This window comes from Lycium barbarum, chromosome 12, assembly GCF_019175385.1.
Source record: "Lycium barbarum isolate Lr01 chromosome 12, ASM1917538v2, whole genome shotgun sequence".
NCBI classification, from domain to species: domain Eukaryota; kingdom Viridiplantae; phylum Streptophyta; class Magnoliopsida; order Solanales; family Solanaceae; genus Lycium; species Lycium barbarum.
This window is the reverse complement of record NC_083348.1, coordinates 60,558,798-60,579,508: the sequence shown is the minus strand read 5'-3', so window position 1 is coordinate 60,579,508 and position 20,711 is coordinate 60,558,798. Positions and strand designations below refer to the sequence as shown.

Below are 20,711 nucleotides of genomic sequence, written 5' to 3'. Positions count from 1 at the left end.
AAAAAAAAAAAAAAACCCATGTGGAAGAAGATTAATTTAGAATTGAGAAATTAGAAAAGATTTTAATTGGGTTCTATTTTTTATTTTTAGCCCAATCTGAGAGAGTGAAGAACCTGAGACAAGAAAAGATTTGAGTGGCCGACACATGGTGAGGAGATGAGACAATGGCACGGTCACTGGTCTTAACTTTTGGATGGAATTGTTTCTATGTCTGCCTATCGTTGTCTTTTTATTTTCCTAGTCGACTAGTCGACATGTAATGTATTAAGCTTTTCAAACACAAGTTACATATTTTGTCATTCCAAAAGAATGACAAGATTTCAAATGCCACAATCGATATTTCTTTCAAACTCGATTTTTCAGGGTTATTACTCCTAGTAACTTATATAAGAATTTACTATCCCTATTAGTTATAAAATATTTGCATACGTATTACTGATCAGTATTGTGACAGCTTTATCTAAAAGTTTAAATTATTAGAAAGATGACATAATTCTATTTACTTAGTAACAGACACTCTCAGAAATGATTGTGATTCTTTCTGTATAAGTGCGTGCACAGAGGTTCTTTTTGGTGTATTTATATGTAGTGTATGAGAATTAAACCTCATACCTCTACTTGCAACTAAACCATGTTGCATAGTACTGATCACTTTGTTATTTAAGTTTAAGTTGCTACCAAGGTCACCTTTTATTTATTTAATTATTAGTTTCTGGACACATGCATTAAACGTGTGTTCCATGATTATTAGATATCTTTTGAATTCTTAAGTTTTGTTCATGCTGAATATTCAACTTACTAATATTCTTGTTCTTTTTAAAATGTTTCACCAACATATAACATACATATGAAATATGAACAGCGTCGACTATAAATGCAAATACTTCACATGTAGAAGCTTTTGCCTCATCTTAGATACTATAGTCTTCTTTCTTATACAATCGCGTTCATATCGAGAAGTTGTTGTCTAACAAAAGTAGCATTTTCTGGATATTATACAAAAATTCCGGTGATTATTCAGTAATTAAGTATCAAGATACAAAAATTCAATTCTACAAATTTAAACCGCAGAAACAAAAATTCACTACTTTCAAGTTGAGCAAGACTTTTACACTGAAAATAAACAACACCCATTCTCCTTACATTTAACATGCAATGAACCGACTTCATTCTTCTGTTCCATTACAAATGTAAACTCGAATTTATGGTCAATAAAATAGAGATAAATACGCAATCAAATGCTCAAGAGGTAGAAGACCTGATCGATGAAGATAGTGATAAACTATAAATAAAAAGATGCTAATTGATACCCTTGATATGGATACAATGTGTTGATAGAAGTTCCTATTTGCCAGTCGAAATAATTTTTTCGAGTTAGAGATCCAGGCATCCAGCCATAGCTAATGTCTGGTCCAAGAGATTTCCAAGCATTTGACCTTCTCTCTCAAATATATATTTGGACAATGGTGAACTTGGCATGCTTCTTTCTTCGAATATGTTGGCCAGAAATCTTCTTGTGAGTTGCTAGTAAGAAAATGATTAGATTTTTCCTTTATAAATAGTGTTAAAACGTTATATCTTGCAATTAAAGCGGTTAATTATGAGGAGGCTTTTGCCTTTCTTTTTAGCCGGGTATTGTACATTTCTCTAGAACATTAATTATATTTATTATTGAAAGTTGAAAAGATCTCCAAAATATTAATTAGGAACTTTGAAGGTTGAGTATTACTATTAGAGTATGAAAGCAATTTTAATACATTGAAAACTCTGTAGTAAGTTGAATGCATCCGGCCAGTTTTTGGTCTATTTATCTCATTTCATTTTAATAAAATATTATTACTGATTTAATGTAAATTTATTTTTTACTGACAGATCAAAGCTTCTATTGTTAGGTCTATTATGAAGTAAGAATTCAAGAGAAAGGAAAAAGAGGGAGAAACGTTTTCTACAATAATTAAGATAAACGTTTTTTTTCCTAATCCACTGGTACTATTAATGCAAGAGGGTATATACATGAACAAATTAACATGTACATTGTATATTAACATAAGAACAACAATTCAACTCCCAAAAGAAGTTAATCTAGCATTATGATCATTAATAGCAAATGCCTAAAATTAATACATACTATGAACGTGATATATAGATTAACTTCTTCTTCTTTTTATTTTTATTTATTTTTTAAAGGGTATATTTACATATTTGTACCAAACATTATTTGAAGTGGCGTTTATTGGAAGGGTAAAAATGTCATTTAAACTTTAATAGACATTTTGATAATTCAACTTTTGAACTTAGGGTCTTCCCACTTTATTAACATAAGAACACAGCTCCCAAAAGAAGTTAATCTAGCAATTATGATCATTAATAGCAAATGCCTAAAATTAATACATACTATGAACGGGATATATAGATTAACTTCTTCTTCTTTTTTATTTTTTTATTTTTTAAAGGGTATATTTACATATTTGTACCAAACATTATTTGAAGTGGTGTTTGTTGGAAGGGTAAAAATGTCGTTTAAATTGTAATGGACATTTTGGTAATTCAAAAAAAAAAAAAAAAAAAAAAACTTTTCAACTTAGGTCTTCCGACTTTTAGAATAGTATGATATGATGATGATATATTTAGCGAATATATTATGCTGAAAATTTTATTTAACTTTTCTGTTAGAAACAACATTATATTAAACAAATATAAAATAGGAAAGAATATTTTATTTCTTATGTTAATTTGGAGTAGTAATGCTAGTAGATTGACAGTGCAACATTAGCAGTACGACTATCACCAAGACACCACTTTTGTTATGTTTTTCGAAGTGTTTTTTACCAGATATAGCAAAATGTTGATGGTGTGACATTAGTGCCACCCTCTTGTTTAAATCCCAAGACAAGCCGGTACAAATTGAGCCCTTAATGTCATGTCCCTAAACGACAACAAATAAAACATTCAATTATACGACGCAATAGCGCGTCAAATTAGTGTTACATAACTTACATTAATCCCGCACACTTAAATTGGGATAATTGTTTGTTTCGGAGGAAAAGTACAAAAAAACAAAAATAGCATAGTCAAAGGTTTGAAAACATATGGTGAGTTTTGCTGATCGATATGTTGTTTCTTGATTGCTAAACTCCTATATAAACCTCACCAGGATATGTCAGCCACATATAGAAACAATCTTCTTTCAATATTTCCAAATCCAATCTTTCTTTTTTATTTCTACTATTTTCTGCCTCTCAAACACACAAAAATCCAAGTGCTTACTTGTTGGACATTTTTTGGGCACATTTGCTTGAAGTTGTGTGACTTTCAAAGACAAAAACATCAGAAAACATGAAGTTCCTATCAAAGAAAGCCACGTGTAACTCGCATGGACAGGATTCTTCGTACTTCCTAGGATGGGAGGAATATGAGAAGAACCCATACGATGAAATTCGTAATCCTAAAGGAATCATCCAGATGGGTCTTGCAGAGAATCAGGTTAGCTACATAACACTAACACACATTGATTAATTTCCCATATTCTTGCTATGCGCGGGATTATTATCGTGTCTATGCTTCTCGTTTTGACTTGGATTTTCCTTGTATTGTTTTCTTGTGCAGCTCTCTTTCGATTTATTAGAATCCTGGCTTGCTCAAAACCCAGATGCAGCTGGGTTTAAGAGAAATGGAGAGTCAATATTTAGAGAGCTTGCCTTATTCCAAGATTACCGTGGCCTTCCAGCTTTCAAAGATGTAAGTCGTTACTTCAATAAATTTAAGATAAAGTTTAACTTATATACACCAACAGCGTTAATATTCTTACTTATGGATATAATTATTGTCTTCATAGTCTCACATTGTAACGTATTATATTTTATACAGGCATTGGTTCAATTCATGGCAGAAATCAGAGGGAACAAAGTGAGCTTTGATTCAAACAAGCTTGTACTTACAGCTGGTGCTACTTCTGCAAATGAGACACTCATGTTTTGTCTCACCGATCCTGGCGATGCTTTTCTCCTTCCCACTCCATACTACCCTGGGTACGTTCCTTTTGTTTCTGAAATTTAACTTATATACACTGACAATGTAAAGAATTTTACAAATACTGTTAGTGTATTTTAACTTGTTATAGCAAGCGACCTGCATTATAGTCTTCACTAATTATGGTATTGCATGTGAAATAATGCAGATTTGATAGAGACCTTAAATGGAGAACCGGGGCTGAGATTGTGCCAATACAATGCACAAGTTCAAATGGCTTTAGAATCACAGAATCCGCTCTTGAAGAAGCTTACCAAGAAGCCAAAAAGCGAAATCTTAAAGTGAAAGGGGTTCTAGTGACTAACCCATCGAACCCATTGGGTACAACATTAAGCAAACAAGAACTCGAACTTCTTCTAACCTTCATAGCTAAAAAGCAAATCCATCTCATCAGTGACGAGATCTATTCTGGCACTGTTTTTAACTCGCCTAAATTCGTCAGTGTGATGGAAGTATTGATCGAAAATAACTACATGCACACCGATGTTTGGGATCGTGTTCACATTGTCTATAGCCTTTCTAAGGATTTAGGTCTCCCTGGATTTCGAGTTGGTGCCATCTATTCCAACGACGAGATGGTTGTCTCTGCAGCCACAAAAATGTCCAGTTTCGGATTAATTTCATCTCAAACTCAGTACCTTCTTTCCGCCATGCTATCGGATAAAAAATTCATGAAAAAATATGTGTCCGAAAATCAAAAGAGGCTTAAGAAACGGCATGAAATGCTAGTTCGTGGTCTTAAAAAAATTGGGATCAGTTGCCTTGATAGCAATGCTGGATTGTTTTGTTGGGTTGACATGAGACATCTCCTAAGTTCAAACACATTTGACGCAGAAATGGAATTATGGAAGAAAATAGTGTACGAAGTTGCGCTAAATATTTCCCCTGGATCGTCGTGCCATTGTACAGAACCGGGCTGGTTTCGTGCATGTTTCGCTAACATGTCTGAAAATACGCTAAACATCGCCATACAACGTTTGAAGGATTTTGTTTATTCAAGTGCAAGGGATAGCGACATTCAAAATCACCAGCATTCGAATAATACGAGTCCAAAGAAGAAGTCATTCTCCAAGTGGGTTTTTCGACTATCGTTCAATGAACGTCAAAGAGAACGATAGTATAGTCATGTGATCGTGCCTTTTTGTCTAGAGATGATTTTTTTTTTTTTAAATCTCAACATTTAATTCGATGTTGAGTTTTCTAAATCTTTTGTATCATAATACTATATGCTTTGTATTTTAATTTTGCTGTAGAGGGTGCACTCCGTCCATGTGATCAGTGGCGGACCCAGGATTTTGAGTTTGGGGGTGCTGGACCCAGGATTTTGAGTTCGGGGGTACTGAACCCAGGAATTTTGAGTTCGAGGGTGCTCTATTAACTATTTATATCTGTTTCCTTTATATTTTTTATACAGCTATACACTCCGTGACTGAGTTTAATGGGTGCTAGAGCACCCAAAAGTTATACATGGGTCCGCCACTGCATGTGATAGGACCAGAAGTGCTTCCATCATACATATTGTAATAACCCTACATAATGAAATCATCCCTAAATGTTCAATCAATTCGATTACCTTTTTTTTTTTTTTTTTTTTTTTTTTTGAGATATTCATCATTTACATCACATGGTGGTGATGATCGGAAAGTTATTATAGTAAAGCACATTGTTCTCTCGTGTCATGCATGTCTATTTCATTATTTCCATTGTAGATTCCAATAATTATATTAACGAGTATAATACTATGACAGGCATACACAAATTAATAATCATGTTCAGTGGACTCACAATATAAGTATTTTTATCTTATCAAGTTAAATTGGCCATGAAACATATAACTCTCCATATCTAATTTAAATGGAACCTAAACATATATAGAGTAATAGTCTATTATAACAGTTAAATTCTATCGACAATATAATTTATTTTACTGAAAGTTGGTCGGCGCGTTTAACTTCTGAAAATGTTATTCTTAAATCTCAAAGAGACTTTTTTCCGTCTATATATAGCAGGAGAAAGATACGAGTTGCTCTGTTGAAAGAAGCATTTTCGTTGGTGGGTCTAACACAAAAAGAGTCAACAGACAAGTGTGTCTTGTGTTGTCCATAGCCTGCCAGCTAGTTAATTAGAAGGATGGGTTAGTGATCCAAAACTTCTCCACCCTTTAGTGGGCGTCAATTTGGGATAAAGTCGATGAAAAAATTAACCTTGTCTCCTAACAAAAAGAAGTCAAAGTATCAAACAAGCGGGAGTCCGGAACTTTTTTAACAAAAAAAAAAAAAAAAAAAAATTAGAACCAAACTAACCCATTGAAAAAAAAAAAAAAACCAAAGTAAGCTTCACGTACAGAATCTGTGCGTGAAAGGACCAAACTGTAACTTTTTGAGTTTGGTCCTTTCACGCACAGATTCTGTGCGTGAAACAGGGTGCCTTTTTTTTCTTTTCTTTTTTTAAGCTATCAAAATCACGTTTTTTTTTCATACTTTGGGCAAAGATTAGTCATGTTTCAAAATCCCGAAATATCAATATGTTATATAGAACTTAATATATTTTTTTGCGTACAATAACGTCGGCTCATTACATCAAGTATACCTAAACGTTTGGATTGTCGTTTTAGGGGTTGTAAAGTGCCCCGAAGTAAGTTTTGTTTGCTTGGAAACTTGTCATCTTTAGATCTAAGTGTCATATTTTATAGGGTTTTGATTTAAGTGTTTTGAAATAAATAAAAATATTATATTAAAAATTAATTCATCCAATTCGAGAGGTTCAACCAAGGTATAATATATCTCATTCAATGCTCCCACAAAGGTTTGATCCCATGTTGTTGGCATAAAAAAGAAGTGAGTCAAAAAGAGAGGCTAAACCACCGAGCCAAATTGGTGAATGTTACAAAATGGACACTTTTTATTTTTTATATTGTTCACTAATGTTATCTAACTCGAAATTTCGAACCTCGAAATTGACATTCAAAACATCATTACCACGGGATTAGCATCTCGAAATAGATTTTTTATCATTAGATTTTTACTAGAGAAGAATGAAAATTTTGCACTAATATGGGGCAAAATTCAAATTGAATGGGATAACGGTCGTTTTTTGGAAAATCGGCTCTGCCAAACCGCCTTGCGGCAGTTGTCCGCGTAGATCTCGAAAAAATACCCTGGATAAAAAAAAAATCATGTAAATTGGATATCCGAGTGCAAAGTTATGACCATTTAAAGTTTCAACAATTTACACTACAAGAAAAGTGTTGATTACATGGGGATTTTCCCACGGATAATACAGTAAAATCCCCATGTAATTTGATTACATGCGAATTTTCCTGCAAAACGAAATCCATTGGAAAAACCTTCGTGGGTAATTATTACTTGCGGATTTAAAAATCCCCAGGTAAATTACCTGGGGAATTAAAATCCCCATGTACGTTATTTGCAGATTTATCTGCGAATAATATCAAAAATTCGCATGAAAATTTTGGCAGAAATTCATGTAAAAAGGAGATTTCTTGCGGATTTATGTAGGAAAAAACCGCAAGTAATTCCCATGAAGATCCCCAAGTAAATCCGTAGGTGAAATTTCATGAATGAAAGGGAATTTCTTGTGAATATTTATGAAAAACTTCCGCAGTAAAATTCCTAAAATAAGCCCCAAGTAAATCCGCAAGAACATATTTTTGCAAGAAAATCCCCATGAAAATTCTGCATGTACATCCCCAAGTAATATTCGCATGTAAATCACTAGGGAAATTTCGTAGTTAGACAAAAAATTAATTCGAAAACCTCAAGAAAATCCCTAGGTAATAGTTTTCACAAAAGATTCTCTATGTAATTCTGTGAAATTCCCCATGTAATATTTTTCTGCAGGTAAATCCCTACATAAAATTGATGCGATTCAAAATATTTTTCTATAAAATCCGCAAGTATTTTATACATTTTTAAAATGCTATTTTTATTTAATTCTAAATTATATTCTATATAATTCAACTATATCTATCATATTCATCCTTATACTTTAATATTCATCCTTATACTTTAAGGACACCACTCCACATAAGTCTAATATAAATCATCATAACCAAGAAAAAACACAATTCATAACGTCAATACCAATAATGCGCCTTAGTTCAAAAACAAACAAAATATCTCGAAAGTGAATCCCAAATAGTACTATCAACTATCTTATTCTTGATCATAGTCACTTTCATTCACGTTTTCTGTGTCAGAATCACTTCCATCCACATTAACACAGTTGTCACCAATTTTATTTTGATAACCTTGATTGTCTTCTTGAGATGATCGCTCATTTGTAGATGATGCGTTGTATACATGCTTCTTCAATAAGTCTAATTCTTTCCTCATCCTTTTATTTTTGCGTCGCTCTTCCTGCAACTGAGCATATAAGTCCGCATTGGAAGCATGTACCTAGGATTTAATCATCTCATCAATTTCTCCCGTTAAAGCCGATGTTGATTGCTTATTTGCTTTTACAGATCGACCTAAGGAGCTAAGACCTGCAACTCTTCCTTTTTTCTTTCCACCAACAGCTTGCACCCAAATATCCATTTCACTTAATTGAGAAGGTTGACTAGCTGGATTACTATCTCCTTCCGCAGCTGATGCATTTTGAGAAGCTGCTAATTCTTGTTTCTTTCTTTCAAAATTGTTCTGCATCAAAACAGGTTATTTGAGACAATATAATGTCAATTGAACATATATTATTAGTTGAATAATTCATACTGAATTCAAGTGTCAAACATAAGCACAACAAGCAAAATTTTAATATTGAAGATGAGAGTACCTTGTGAAAGGGAGCAAACAATCTACTTTTTCCCCTAAAGCTGATGGACTCCCAAGTTTCTCACTTATCAAATGAATCATCTCTTGCACAAAAGTTGTTAACAGAGGCAAGTAATGATGCTGTAAGATGTCCTTACTTGAAAAATATTGAGATCGAAAGAACAAAGCCCATACATAGAAAAGGTTATGCAGATAATTAGTTGATGGAGGCTTTGCTACAATACTTTTTCAAGTAGATTCTATCGTTCTTCCAATATTCTTTTTCAGTGGTGGATCCAAAGTTTTAAGGTCATGGGTGTTGGACGTGGTGGCTAATACAACCTTGATGCTGCAGATTCAACGAAAACAAGTATTTTCAACACAACATTTAAATATATATCTGAAAACTTATACTAAAAAATAATATTAAATCCAAACTCATAATTTAAAAGGCACAATGAGCTATGTGTTGTGATGGGATTATGGGAGGCACAAAATCATTGTTATGAGGCTGGGAATGGTTGGCTTCAACACTAGATTGATGCAAGAAAGATTGATTGACATGAAGTGGAGCAGTATGAGATAGGAGGGGTCCTGATGGGATTATCGGTGGTACAAAATTAGTGTTTTGAGGCTGGGAACGGTTGACTTCAACACCAGGTGGACGCAAGGAGGACTCATTGACATGAGATGGACCAGTATGAGATGGGAGGGGTGGTGATGGGATTATGGCAGGTAATTGAACTGCTTGCGCTCTACTGCACGTCTCTTTTTTTTTACTTGATTTTCCTCCTTTACCATTAGATTGTCCATCTCTTTTAGATCCTACACCTGACATCTGCAAGAAACAAAGAACATTAATATAATGTATTAGTGATGTAATCACTTTACAAAACATGAATAAATATAGTGATAAGTATTTCGGCTGACCATGATTTAGATATTAAAGTAATCTTGGCACAGAATTGGGCAACTTTCTTAACTGTACCTACTCATTCTCCATGTCCCTTCTTCAGTTAACTTTTAAGCTTAAGAAGGCACTACTAGTCTCCAACTTACAGATGATAACTTTGGATCCTCATTTGCTGCATAAGATAGAGCACACCAACTACCAGCAGCTGAAAAATAAATACTGCACTAGCTTGGACAAAATCAAATGAATGGAAATAAGGATTACACAAAGGCCTACACACTTCATGTTCAACTGATAAACTTCTAGAGAATAAAATAGCACAACAAACATCATAGGTTTGAGTTCGTAGTATATATAATCTCTTGCTATCCATGGAGACAAAATAATATTCTGAATTTTCTAAATAGTATAATATAAAAATCATAAACCAATTATAGTATTGTAAATAAACAAAACAAATCGACAAACTAATATTCTCAATCGTCCTCATCTTCCTCTTCTTAGGTTTGAAACTGATCTTGTGAATCATCACTATCAAAAATATCTTCCTCTTCACTTGTTGCCTCTTCATCGTCATCCTCTTCTTCACTTCCAGCCTCCTCTTCTTCACCTGCTGCCTCATCATCTTCCCCGTCAATTAAATCATGTCCATCTTCATTGACAACAGGTTGATAACTACTTCCATCAACCTCTTCACCATCAACTTGGTCATCTCGTAAGCAATCAATTGGGGCATCCTCTATACTTGCACTAACATGTGATTGCTCCTCTTGGTAAGCAACTTCCAGATCATATCTTGTATCCACAACTCCTCTTTGCTTCGTCTTTATAACCACCCACCAAGTGTTAAAGCCTAGGAATAAGTGGCAGATAATGCATTGTCTTGTGTTGAACCTTTTTGCTACCCTGCCTGCGCACACATTCTTTATAACGGGGTTCTTTATTACATTCTGTCATATCTTTATCAGCCTTGTAATACAACATACATCCATCAACACAACAATCCATTTTTTGACTAGTTAGACCAAGTCCTGACACCAGCTTCTTTGCCTGATAGTAATCACGAGGTATCTTATTATCTGGATGACTTGTATCCTTCATTAATTGGGCCATTGAATTAAAACAACCATGGGACATATTGTATTCAGATTTAATACTCATCATTTTAACTGCCACAGAAAACTCCGAATATTTACATCCGGGCCATAAGGGTTCCTGAGCTGAATTCAACATTTTGTAAAATCTGGTAGCATCCATATTCGGAGACTCTTCTACATTGGGTTCAACCTGATGCCTAAACTCTACACCAGCAGCATCATAAATCATACCTTGATATCTATTTATGTGTTCATGGTCGTCCCCTAGAATGTTACTTTGACTGCTGGAAGGCATGTCAAAGCTACACCCTTGATGACTACTTGAAGCACTATAGACATGTTCATTCAAATTAATTGAAGGCGTTTCCTCTCCATGTGATGTCCAATACCAATATCGTGGTGTGAACCCTTTTTGAAAAAGATGAACACTAACTTAATCGGGTATCAAGTGCTTCTTATTTTTACAAAGCTTACAAGGACACCTTATGACTTTTTCGGACAAGTACTTTTGTTGACTACAAGCAAATCTAATAAACTCATCCACGCCACTTATAAATTCATCTTTATATGCCACTCGACCAGGAAGAAGTCTATTCTCCATCCATTTTCGATGCTCGGGTATTTTCATTTTCTAAACCAGAAGATAAACATATTTAAACACATAGATAATGAAAAAGAAAAAAAAAAATCTCACAAAATAGATGTAGAAACCAACCACAAACTTTTTACTTTGTTATATCAAAGCTTGTGACATTTGGTTGTGGTTAAATAATTTTTTTATAAGGTAAGATTTTATTAAAAAGAAGTATCAAGTAAATACTGCAGCAAGTACATTAAATCTACACTCAATCACATCAAATCGCTCTGAAATCCAACAAGTCTAGCCTGAAAATTAAAAATAAAATTTTTGCTCTCCAAGTTATACGTATGCTGGGAGTTTCTTGTTTAATCAAAGCAAAATTATAACATTCAATTAAAAAGTCTAAAGTGAAGAGGTGGATTTTGAATCAAAACATCACAAAGCTATTCTAGTAACCCATTTACGGTAAACAATTTTCGAAATCCAAGAAACGTAATAGTTAACACCCAAAATTCCACTATATTCACCATATTCAGTGGTATGATCAAGTCCAATTTGGACTCGGATCACCTCCAAAGTAATCCAGAAAAGGAAAAATATATGGAACCATTAGAGAAAAAGAAGAGCGTCAGATGTTAACTTACGAAACTAGATAACCACAAACATCTCTATTAATCTAAAATATCAAACATTGTAGAGTTTGAGTTAACCTTTAAGCTGATCGACCTCTACGTAGTTTGATGCTACACTGTGGGGGGTCTTCTTCCCTGTCCGCTTGGAGAACTGAAGGTCTGATGTGTGACTGAGAAGGTGGATGGTTTTGGAGAAAAAGTTTTGTAAGTATTAATGAGATTTTAGCTCTTTGACTGAGAAGGTGGAAGGCCTAGCGGAATGTTTAGGAGGGAAACAATTTTAGCTCAAACTTTTTTCTTTATATTTGGTTGTATTCTTATGCTATATGATACACTTCTTAGAATATTTTCATTTATATACCAGAAAATATTTTGAATTTTAAAATACAAAAGAAACTCAAATAATCTTGTAGGATTGTCTAGAAAAAATATTTGAAAAAATTAAAGCATTCAAATAATGATATTTACTTGAGAAATACACGAAAATAAATTATGGATAAAGGGTGTCTTTGGTACGACCAGAAAATATTTTCTTGGAAAATAAGTGGTTTTTCTATTCATTTTCTTGTGTTTGGTACGCAAATTGGAAAATGTCATTCATTTGCATATACTCAAATCAAAACCAGTTTTGGTGGCGGAGAATACGAGTTAGTAGGTGGGGTAGGCTACGGGGAAGGGGGGGGGGGGGGGGTTGGTGATAAGCCAAAAAAACTTATAAAAAAAATATTTTGAATTTTAAAATACAAAAGAAACTCAAATAATCTTGTAGGATTGTCTAGAAAAAATATTTGAAAAAATTAAAGCATTCAAATAATGATATTTACTTGAGAAATACACGAAAATAAATTATGGATAAAGGGTGTCTTTGGTACGACCAGAAAATATTTTCTTGGAAAATAAGTGGTTTTTCTATTCATTTTCTTGTGTTTGGTACGCAAATTGGAAAATGTCATTCATTTGCATATACTCAAATCAAAACCAGTTTTGGTGGCGGAGAATACGAGTTAGTAGGTGGGGTAGGTTACGGGGAAGTTGGTGATAAGACAAAAAAACTTATAAAATATTTTAAAAAAAATTGAATTTGGAGTCCAACTTTTGGTGGTGAAGAGTACGGGTTGGGAGGTGGGGTAGGCTGCGGGGAAGGGGGGTGGGTCGAAGGTTGGTGTAATAAGCCAAAAAGAAAAAAAACTTGTAAAAACTTTTCTTTTTAAAATTAAATTTTTTACAGGGTAGTGGTGGTGGGGGTTGGTGTAATAAACAAAAAAAAAATACTTATAAAAACCTTTTTTTGGAAGGTGGTGAGACCGCGTGGCAGGGGTTGGTGGGGGGATGGTGTAAAAAACTAAAAAAAAAAAACTTTTAAAAACGTTTGTTTAAATATTTTTTTGGAGGGGGGTGGGTTAGGTGTTTTGGGGGGGGGGGGAGGAGGAGTCCCGAGGGGGTGGTGGGGTGGGGTGTGAGGGAAGAGGGTTGGGTTTTTGTGTGTGTGTGTGGTGGGGGGGGGGGGGGGGGTTGGTTGTAATAAACCAAAAAAAAAAAAACTTATAAAAACTTTCTTAAAAAATCAAATTTTTTGGAGGGTGGTGGGGGGGGGGGGGGGTTGGTGTAACAAACCAAAAAACAAATACTTGTAAAAACATTTTTTTTAAATATAATTTTTTAGAGGGTGGTGTGGGGGGTGGGGTCGAGAGGGGGGGGGGGATGGGGAGGAGTCCCAAGGAGACAGTGGCAGTGGTGAATCCAATATTTTAACTCAGGGGGTTCAAAAACAAAAATTAGAAAAGCTAAATATAAAAAATAATGTTGTTGGTGGGAATCGAACCTATATCACTAGAGACAATTTTGAACACCCAGGACCGCTTGAGCTAAACTTTTACACTTATTCAGGGTGTTCAAAAGCTAATATATATACATAAACACAAAAAATCTATCCTATATATACACTGTAAATTTTTGCCGAGGAACACCCTCGGTTGGCTCTGCATCCGCCCCTGGGCGGTGGGGTGGGGTGTGAGGAGAAGGATGGTTGGGTTTTTGGGTGTGGAAATTTGGGGCATGCGCCGAGGGGGGGGGTGGGGTTGGGTTTATCGGTGTGGGGGGGGGGTTTAGGGCGTGCTGGGGGAATACGCCGGGGGGGGGGGGGGTTGGTTGAATTAAACCAAAAAAAAAAAAAAAACTTATAAAAACTTTCTAAAAAAATGATTTTTTTAGGGTAGTGGGGGGCGGGCAGGGGGGGGGGTGTTGGTGTAACAAACCAAAAAACAAATACTTGTAAAAAAATTTAATTTGGAGGATAGTGTCACGACCCAACTAGGGGCCGCGACGGGTACTCGGAGCTAGCTACCGAGCACCGCTCGCTCTACTACTCATCTTACTCATTTAATGCTCTTTTTGCAAATTTTATACATGAAAGTATAAGAAAACATATTTTGTATAGAAACGTAAATGCTTTATATTCATTTGCCTCTCGGCCATCAAAATAATATATATATGTGATAACATCCTGTAAGACCATCTAACCCACACTGCGTATCTACGAGCCTCTACTGACATACTGTATATATAGACGGAACAAGACTCCGTCATGCCCAAAATATGCATATGTACCAAAAGAATAACCATCAGCACCTCCGGACGATGGAGTGCTCTCTATCAGCTAACAGCTACTGAGGATCTGGGCCAAGCTCACCTCCCTGTCTACCTGTGGGCATGAACACAGCGTCCAAAGAAAACGGACGTCAGTACGAATATTGTACTGAGTATGAGAGACATAAACAATGAAGAAAAACATCAATAATATAATGAGAACATCAATATAAAACATCTGGATCTGAAAGACAATCATAAGGGAAGTAATGCATGTTGTCTTACTCATACTCATCATCATGTCATAAATGCATAATCTGCAAGCTGCCCGTCCATGTCGGAACGGTGTGATAATCAATAACATTAACCCGCGTCCAGGCCTCCCGCGTCCGGAGTACCATCTCATGCCGCCCACTAATGGTGTCTGCCCATGCCAAAAGGTCATGGTGTATCCGTATAGTTGCCCGCCTTGGCGGTGACTGCCCGGCCAACTAGGCACGATGTAAAATGCTCATGTCATGCTTATCATAAAATACTTATAGTAATATGCTTATCATCATATGCTTATCTTACCATAGTACGTGCATAAGGCTCAAGATCAGCTTTACTCTATCGGGGTGACGTAAGGTCGTGATCCCCCGATCCCATTATGGAGAAATCTCTGACATTCTGCCTCACCTTGAAGGAACTAGCACATAAGGTGAGTGTAGGCAATAAATAACATCATTATCATTATAGCATCATCATACCGTATCTCTTATCTTATATAGACATTTATGAATATAGGCTTTTAACTTTCCGGAAAATGGGAACTCATGGAGAGGATAAAGAGTTTATACTATAGGATTCATGCCATTAGAAGGAAAGGACTAGCCTCACATACCTTGGTCGTTTAACTAAGCTATCGCTCACTTGTTCTCCTTCGATATCACGTCGTTACCTTCATGAGAGAATTCGAATTAACATTAGTTGATTGACCACAAGAGCGCATCGTTAATTCTAGGAAAAATTGGGCAGCACTTCCTTTGTTTATACTACTTTTCTCATGTTCTATATCAACTCCCAACATTCACAATACTACTCACAATATCACAATCAACAATCATCATTTATGTACATTTAGCAAAATCCACCATTGTCCTCCAATTTTCCCATATTTCTCCTTATAACTCATCTTTGTGTTTTCACGCATTTAATACTTGTTTCATGATATAAACATCATTATAACGTATTCATAATCACAACTCTTCAACTTTCATGATTCAATTCCACTATCATTCAATTATGTCACTATTCACTCAATAATGACCCACTTTCTATGTTCTTCTGCGTTTCAAGTATCTAAGCCTTCCAATACCTTAAACAACATGAAATGATCATGAAACTTACCTTGGATGATGGTTGAACAAGTCTTGAGTTGAAATACTTCGCTTAGACAAAACCCTAGTTCCACCTTCTTTGGAATTCCTTAAGTTAGATGAACTATGAAGAGTTTCACACTCTTGATTTCATGAATTTGGGTGTTATTGATTTAGATTTTCACTTGAATTCTTGGTTTGGAAGTGTTTGGAAGTTTCTAGAGAGAGATTAGGTCGGGTAGTGAGAAGGGGAAATAATAAAAATGAACTTGGATCATATTTTTTTATAAATACAAAACCAGTCCCGATGCCATTATACGGTCCGTATAATTGACCGTAAAACTGACTCAGTGATCACCCCTTTCTGTGTGAACTTGACGGTTCATTTGACGGGCTGTATAATTTTATACGGTCCGTATAATCTACCGTAAAACCCACTTTTCCTCAACTTCTTTCTGTGAAACTTTAACGGTTCATTATGCGGCCGTAAAACCATTATGCGGTCCGTATAACCTACCGTATAATTCGCCAGTTCACTGAGTCTTATTTTGTCTCTTCGTTTAATCTTCGATCCTTATGGGACCTTCTTAACAGTTGTTCAACACCTCGATACGAATCAAATGAACGTTACCACTCGTCTCCACAACATCGTATACACTATATCCTTGTTAGCCTATTCACTGTATGCTTAACGGGAAAATTTCGGGGGTGTAACAGATAGTGCGGGGGGGGGGGGGGGGGGAGGGGGTTTGGGGCGTGCGCGGGGAATACGGTGGGTGGGGGGTGGTTGAATTAAACCCAAAAAAAAAAAAAAACTTATAAAAACTTTCTAAAAAAATCAATTTTTTTGGAGGGTAGGGGGTGGGTTGGTGTACTAAACCAAAAAACAAATACTTGTAAAAACTTTTTAAAAAAAAATATTTTTTTTGGAGGGTGGTTGGGGGGGGGGGGGGTGTATAAAACCAAAAATAAAACTTTTAAAAACTTTAAAATTGTTTTTTGGAGGGGGTGGGTTGGGTGTTGCGGGGGGGGGGGGGGGGGGTTAGGTTTGTGCGTGTGGGGTAGGGGGTTTGGGGCATGGTGGGGGTGGGTTGGGGAATGCGTTGATGTGTTTTTATTAATCCAAAAAATGTTTTCCCTCAAATATTTATGGAAAACATTTTCTCTTATTTGGAGGAAAACATTTTCCAAGATCTTAAGTGCAACCAAACAGAGAAAATAGAAAAACATTTACTGGAAACATTTTCCGTCATACCAAACACACCTAATGTCGTGAAAGAAAATATTATTTAAACTATTTAGAAGATATGAAAAAAAAATCACAAGATAAGAAGTTCTATTTTAGTTAACCTGAATTTGACGATTGACGAACCTCCACAACGTGATGCAATTTCTGCAAATTTACCTTATTTATTCTTTAAAATACTTGAAAATATTTTATTTTTTAACCAATGAGTAATTCGATGTATAAGTGAAATTTATCGTTAATATACCTTAACCAATCAGTAGTGACAGACCATGACTTATGGTGATTGCAATATAACGTCCTCTATTTTCTAAAAGCTGGATAAAGCAAAGTGTGATTTATGTCACCCAACATATCACCTTCACCTTACGTTAGCTTAAGGCATAGTAAACGATTAGAAAAAGGAGTATATATATGTAAAGTACTTGACTTCAGAGCGGCAATTCTTTCTACAAGTGAGCACCAAGTCAAATGTATTTAAAAAAAAAAAAAACTATACCTTTGCCAGGACAAAGAGCACTTTAAGACGGCCTCGTTAGAGACATTGGAGTAAATTTCTTAACTGGACATATCCCTTCACCATACCATTGTTTGCAACTTTGTTTTAAATTTGACATATCAACTTTCTCTTTCTAAGATCATCAATATAAATTTTAATGCTTAATTTACTTTTATTTCATGTTTATTGTTCTTCGTTTCTACCATTTTCATGTTTTATGCTTAATTTGCTTTTATTTCATGTTATTAGTGTCTTTTTACGTAATTGTTGAATTTTGGATATGCAATAATTAATTATCTCACTAACATATCTGAATGAATAGGGGAAAATATTCCAAAGAATATAAATTTAAAGATAAGTTTGAAAGAAAAATTTCCATCTATAAAATCATCACTAAAAACCACAAGTACTTCTGTAGGTAGTTTGCAGGTAACTCTCCATGAAATAATACCTCAGGTCACATAATTCATTGGTAAATCTCCAAAGAAAAATATCCACAAATAAAAAAATCCTCAGGTAATTTTCCAAGTCGTAAAACCCTTACGTAAATTCTCAAGAAATAATTTTCAATTAAATTCACAGCAACAAAATTTGCAGGTCATTCCCCAGGGTCACAAAATCCCTAGGTGAATTCACAGCTAATACCGAAACAATATAATTCCTAAAGTATTTTCCCAGGTAATAAAATTCTCAAGTAAATCCCTAGGTAAAATCCCACCAAAGCAATCCCCAAATATTTCCCCAGGTAATATAATTCCCAGGTAAATCCCCAGCTAAAATCGCACCAAGAGAATCCCTAGGTATTTCCCTATGTAATAAAATTCCCAGATAAATCCCCATAAAAATATCCCTAGGTAAATCCGTAGGGCGGATTTCCTGGGGATTTTCCTACGGATTGAGAAAGGGGAAAAAAATATTTTTTATTCATGTACCTACGGATTTACCTGCGGATACTGTACCTGCTGGAAAATATCCCTAGGTAATTTCCCAGGTAAAATTTTGCGCAAAATGGCGCCAACCTTACCTGCGGATTTTACTGCGAATAAATTTTTCGCAGGTAATATATTCCAAAATTTTGGAATTTACGAGTTTCGCAGGAAAATCCGCATGTATTTGCTGCGAAAAAATTCCCAGGTAATATCCCCATGTAATTCACAGTTTTCTTGTTGTGTTACAACTAGTTTTCTACCTATGCTCATGTCCTTATTTTTTATTTACGTGAGTGAAGAGGCTTATGTATACCTGATGTAATGAGCCGATATTATTGTATGCTAAAAAAAATATTAAGTTCTATATAAAATATTTATATTCCGACGTTTTAAAACGTGATTAATCTTCGGTCAAAATACAAAAAAAAAAAAACTTAAAGATAACAAGTTTCCAAACTTACTTAGAGGTACTTTACAACCCCTAAAACGACAATCCAAACATATATGTATACTTGATGTAATGAGCCGACATTATTTTACGCTTAAAAAAATATGAAGTTCTATATAAAATATTTATATTCCGGTGTTTCGAAACGTGACTAATCTTCAGTTAAAGTACGGAAAAAAGCTTAATTTTGAGTTTGATTTTCAAAGAACAAAGATGACAAGTTTCCAAGCAAACAAAACTTAAGATGACAAGTTTTTAAGCAAACAAAACTTAATTCGAGGCACTTTACAACCCCTAAAACGACGATCCAAACATTTAGGTATACTTGATGTAATGAGCCGACGTTATTGTACGCAAAAAAATATATTAAGTTCTATATAACATATTGATATTTCGGGATTTTGAAACATGACTAATCTTTGCCCAAAGTATGGAAAAAACGTGATTTTGATAGTTTAAAAAAAGAAAAGAAAAAAAAAGACACCCTATTTCACGCACAGAATATGTGCGTGAAGCCTACTTTGATTTTTTTTTTTAATGGGTTAGTTTGGTTCCCAAAAAAAAAAAAAAATTGGGTTAAAAAAATTTCGGACTCAACAAGCGGGGAATGGGAAGAATAAAGGAAAATGACATCCCCTACTTGATATATATATATATATATATATATATATATATATATATATATATATATATATATATATATATATTGGATCAAGCACCTTTAAAGATTATTTCATACTTTAATAAATAATGGTGAGATTCGAATCGAGAATATTTATCTGATCTGATACCATAATAGAGAATGTGATGGATGGTTTTATTTAAAATTTTATGTTATTGGAGAAATTATGTTTTATTTACTTAATTATATATGTTGTAGAGTTGATGCCGGCTAGCAGACGTCTGGAATTTTTTGAAATAGCATCAACTAACAGTTTGATTGACGGGTCAGTACAAGATCTTCATGAATCTAGTTTAGCAATCTAACACTTATATATTGCGTTGCTCTCAACCATTTGAATTAATAGTATAGAGTCATAATTATTTTATGTCAATAAAGAATTTTAAGTATGAAATCGAATAATTTGGGCTGAATCTAATTATTAGGCAATATTCTTCAATCTAATCATGGTCTATAATCTCATTAAGAATACATAAGAGGCCTACAAAAGAAAAGAAACTGCATTTTCGGCCACAACAGAATTGTATGGAAAGAGCAATAATATATACATTAACACAGAAAAAAATAAGGATCTCTAACTGTTATATCTTTTATTGATATTCTCCATGAAATGAAGTTAAAATATCTTTGGTCATTTATACATCTATGAGGAGGTTGGTGGCATGGAGATGAAAATAATTGAAATGAATCAAATTTTCAAGCAGGATTTTTTTGGTTATTTCCATGTTTAAGTTGACTCTATGGATGTGCCTGAAAATAAAATCTACATTGTATTACTTGGTATGCTTCCCATTATTATCTATTACGAGATATAATCGTCTACTTGATAAGGTCCTTCCATATTGATGATTCAACGCAAATCTGCACAAATTGATTTCATAGACAAACTGAACACCAAATGGAAACGTTGATGAATCATTTTGGCAAATTAGCCGAGTAT

The 20,711-nt window shown here is 34.6% G+C and overlaps 1 protein-coding gene and 1 long non-coding RNA gene across 2 annotated transcripts; one reads left to right on the top strand and one right to left on the bottom strand.

Moving 5' to 3' along the window:
- The first annotated feature begins 3,186 nt into the window (after positions 1 to 3,186).
- On the top strand, positions 3,187 to 5,634 carry LOC132622385 (1-aminocyclopropane-1-carboxylate synthase 3-like). The gene is made up of 4 exons (XM_060336993.1): positions 3,187 to 3,483; positions 3,607 to 3,738; positions 3,868 to 4,028; positions 4,178 to 5,634. The coding sequence occupies exons 1-4, from the start codon at positions 3,337 to 3,339 to the stop codon at positions 5,145 to 5,147; spliced, it is 1,410 nt and encodes a 469-aa protein (XP_060192976.1). The 5' UTR covers positions 3,187 to 3,336; the 3' UTR covers positions 5,148 to 5,634.
- Positions 5,635 to 8,097: 2,463 nt separating this feature from the next.
- Positions 8,098 to 12,283, bottom strand: LOC132624950 (uncharacterized). Its single transcript, XR_009576579.1, has 3 exons — positions 12,102 to 12,283; positions 8,824 to 9,639; positions 8,098 to 8,690 (listed from the first exon to the last, which is right to left on the bottom strand). It is a non-coding gene; the product is annotated as an uncharacterized LOC132624950 (long non-coding RNA).
- Between the last annotated feature and the right edge of the window lie 8,428 nt (positions 12,284 to 20,711).

Coding starts and splice junctions, on each gene's coding strand:
- LOC132622385 (XM_060336993.1), top strand. CDS start 3,337: ATGAAGTTCCTATCAAAGAAAGCCACGTGTAACTCGCATGGACAGGAT. Junction 3,484..3,606: donor TGGGTCTTGCAGAGAATCAG/GTTAGCTACATA, acceptor TTTCTTGTGCAG/CTCTCTTTCGATTTATTAGA. Junction 3,739..3,867: donor GCCTTCCAGCTTTCAAAGAT/GTAAGTCGTTAC, acceptor TATTTTATACAG/GCATTGGTTCAATTCATGGC.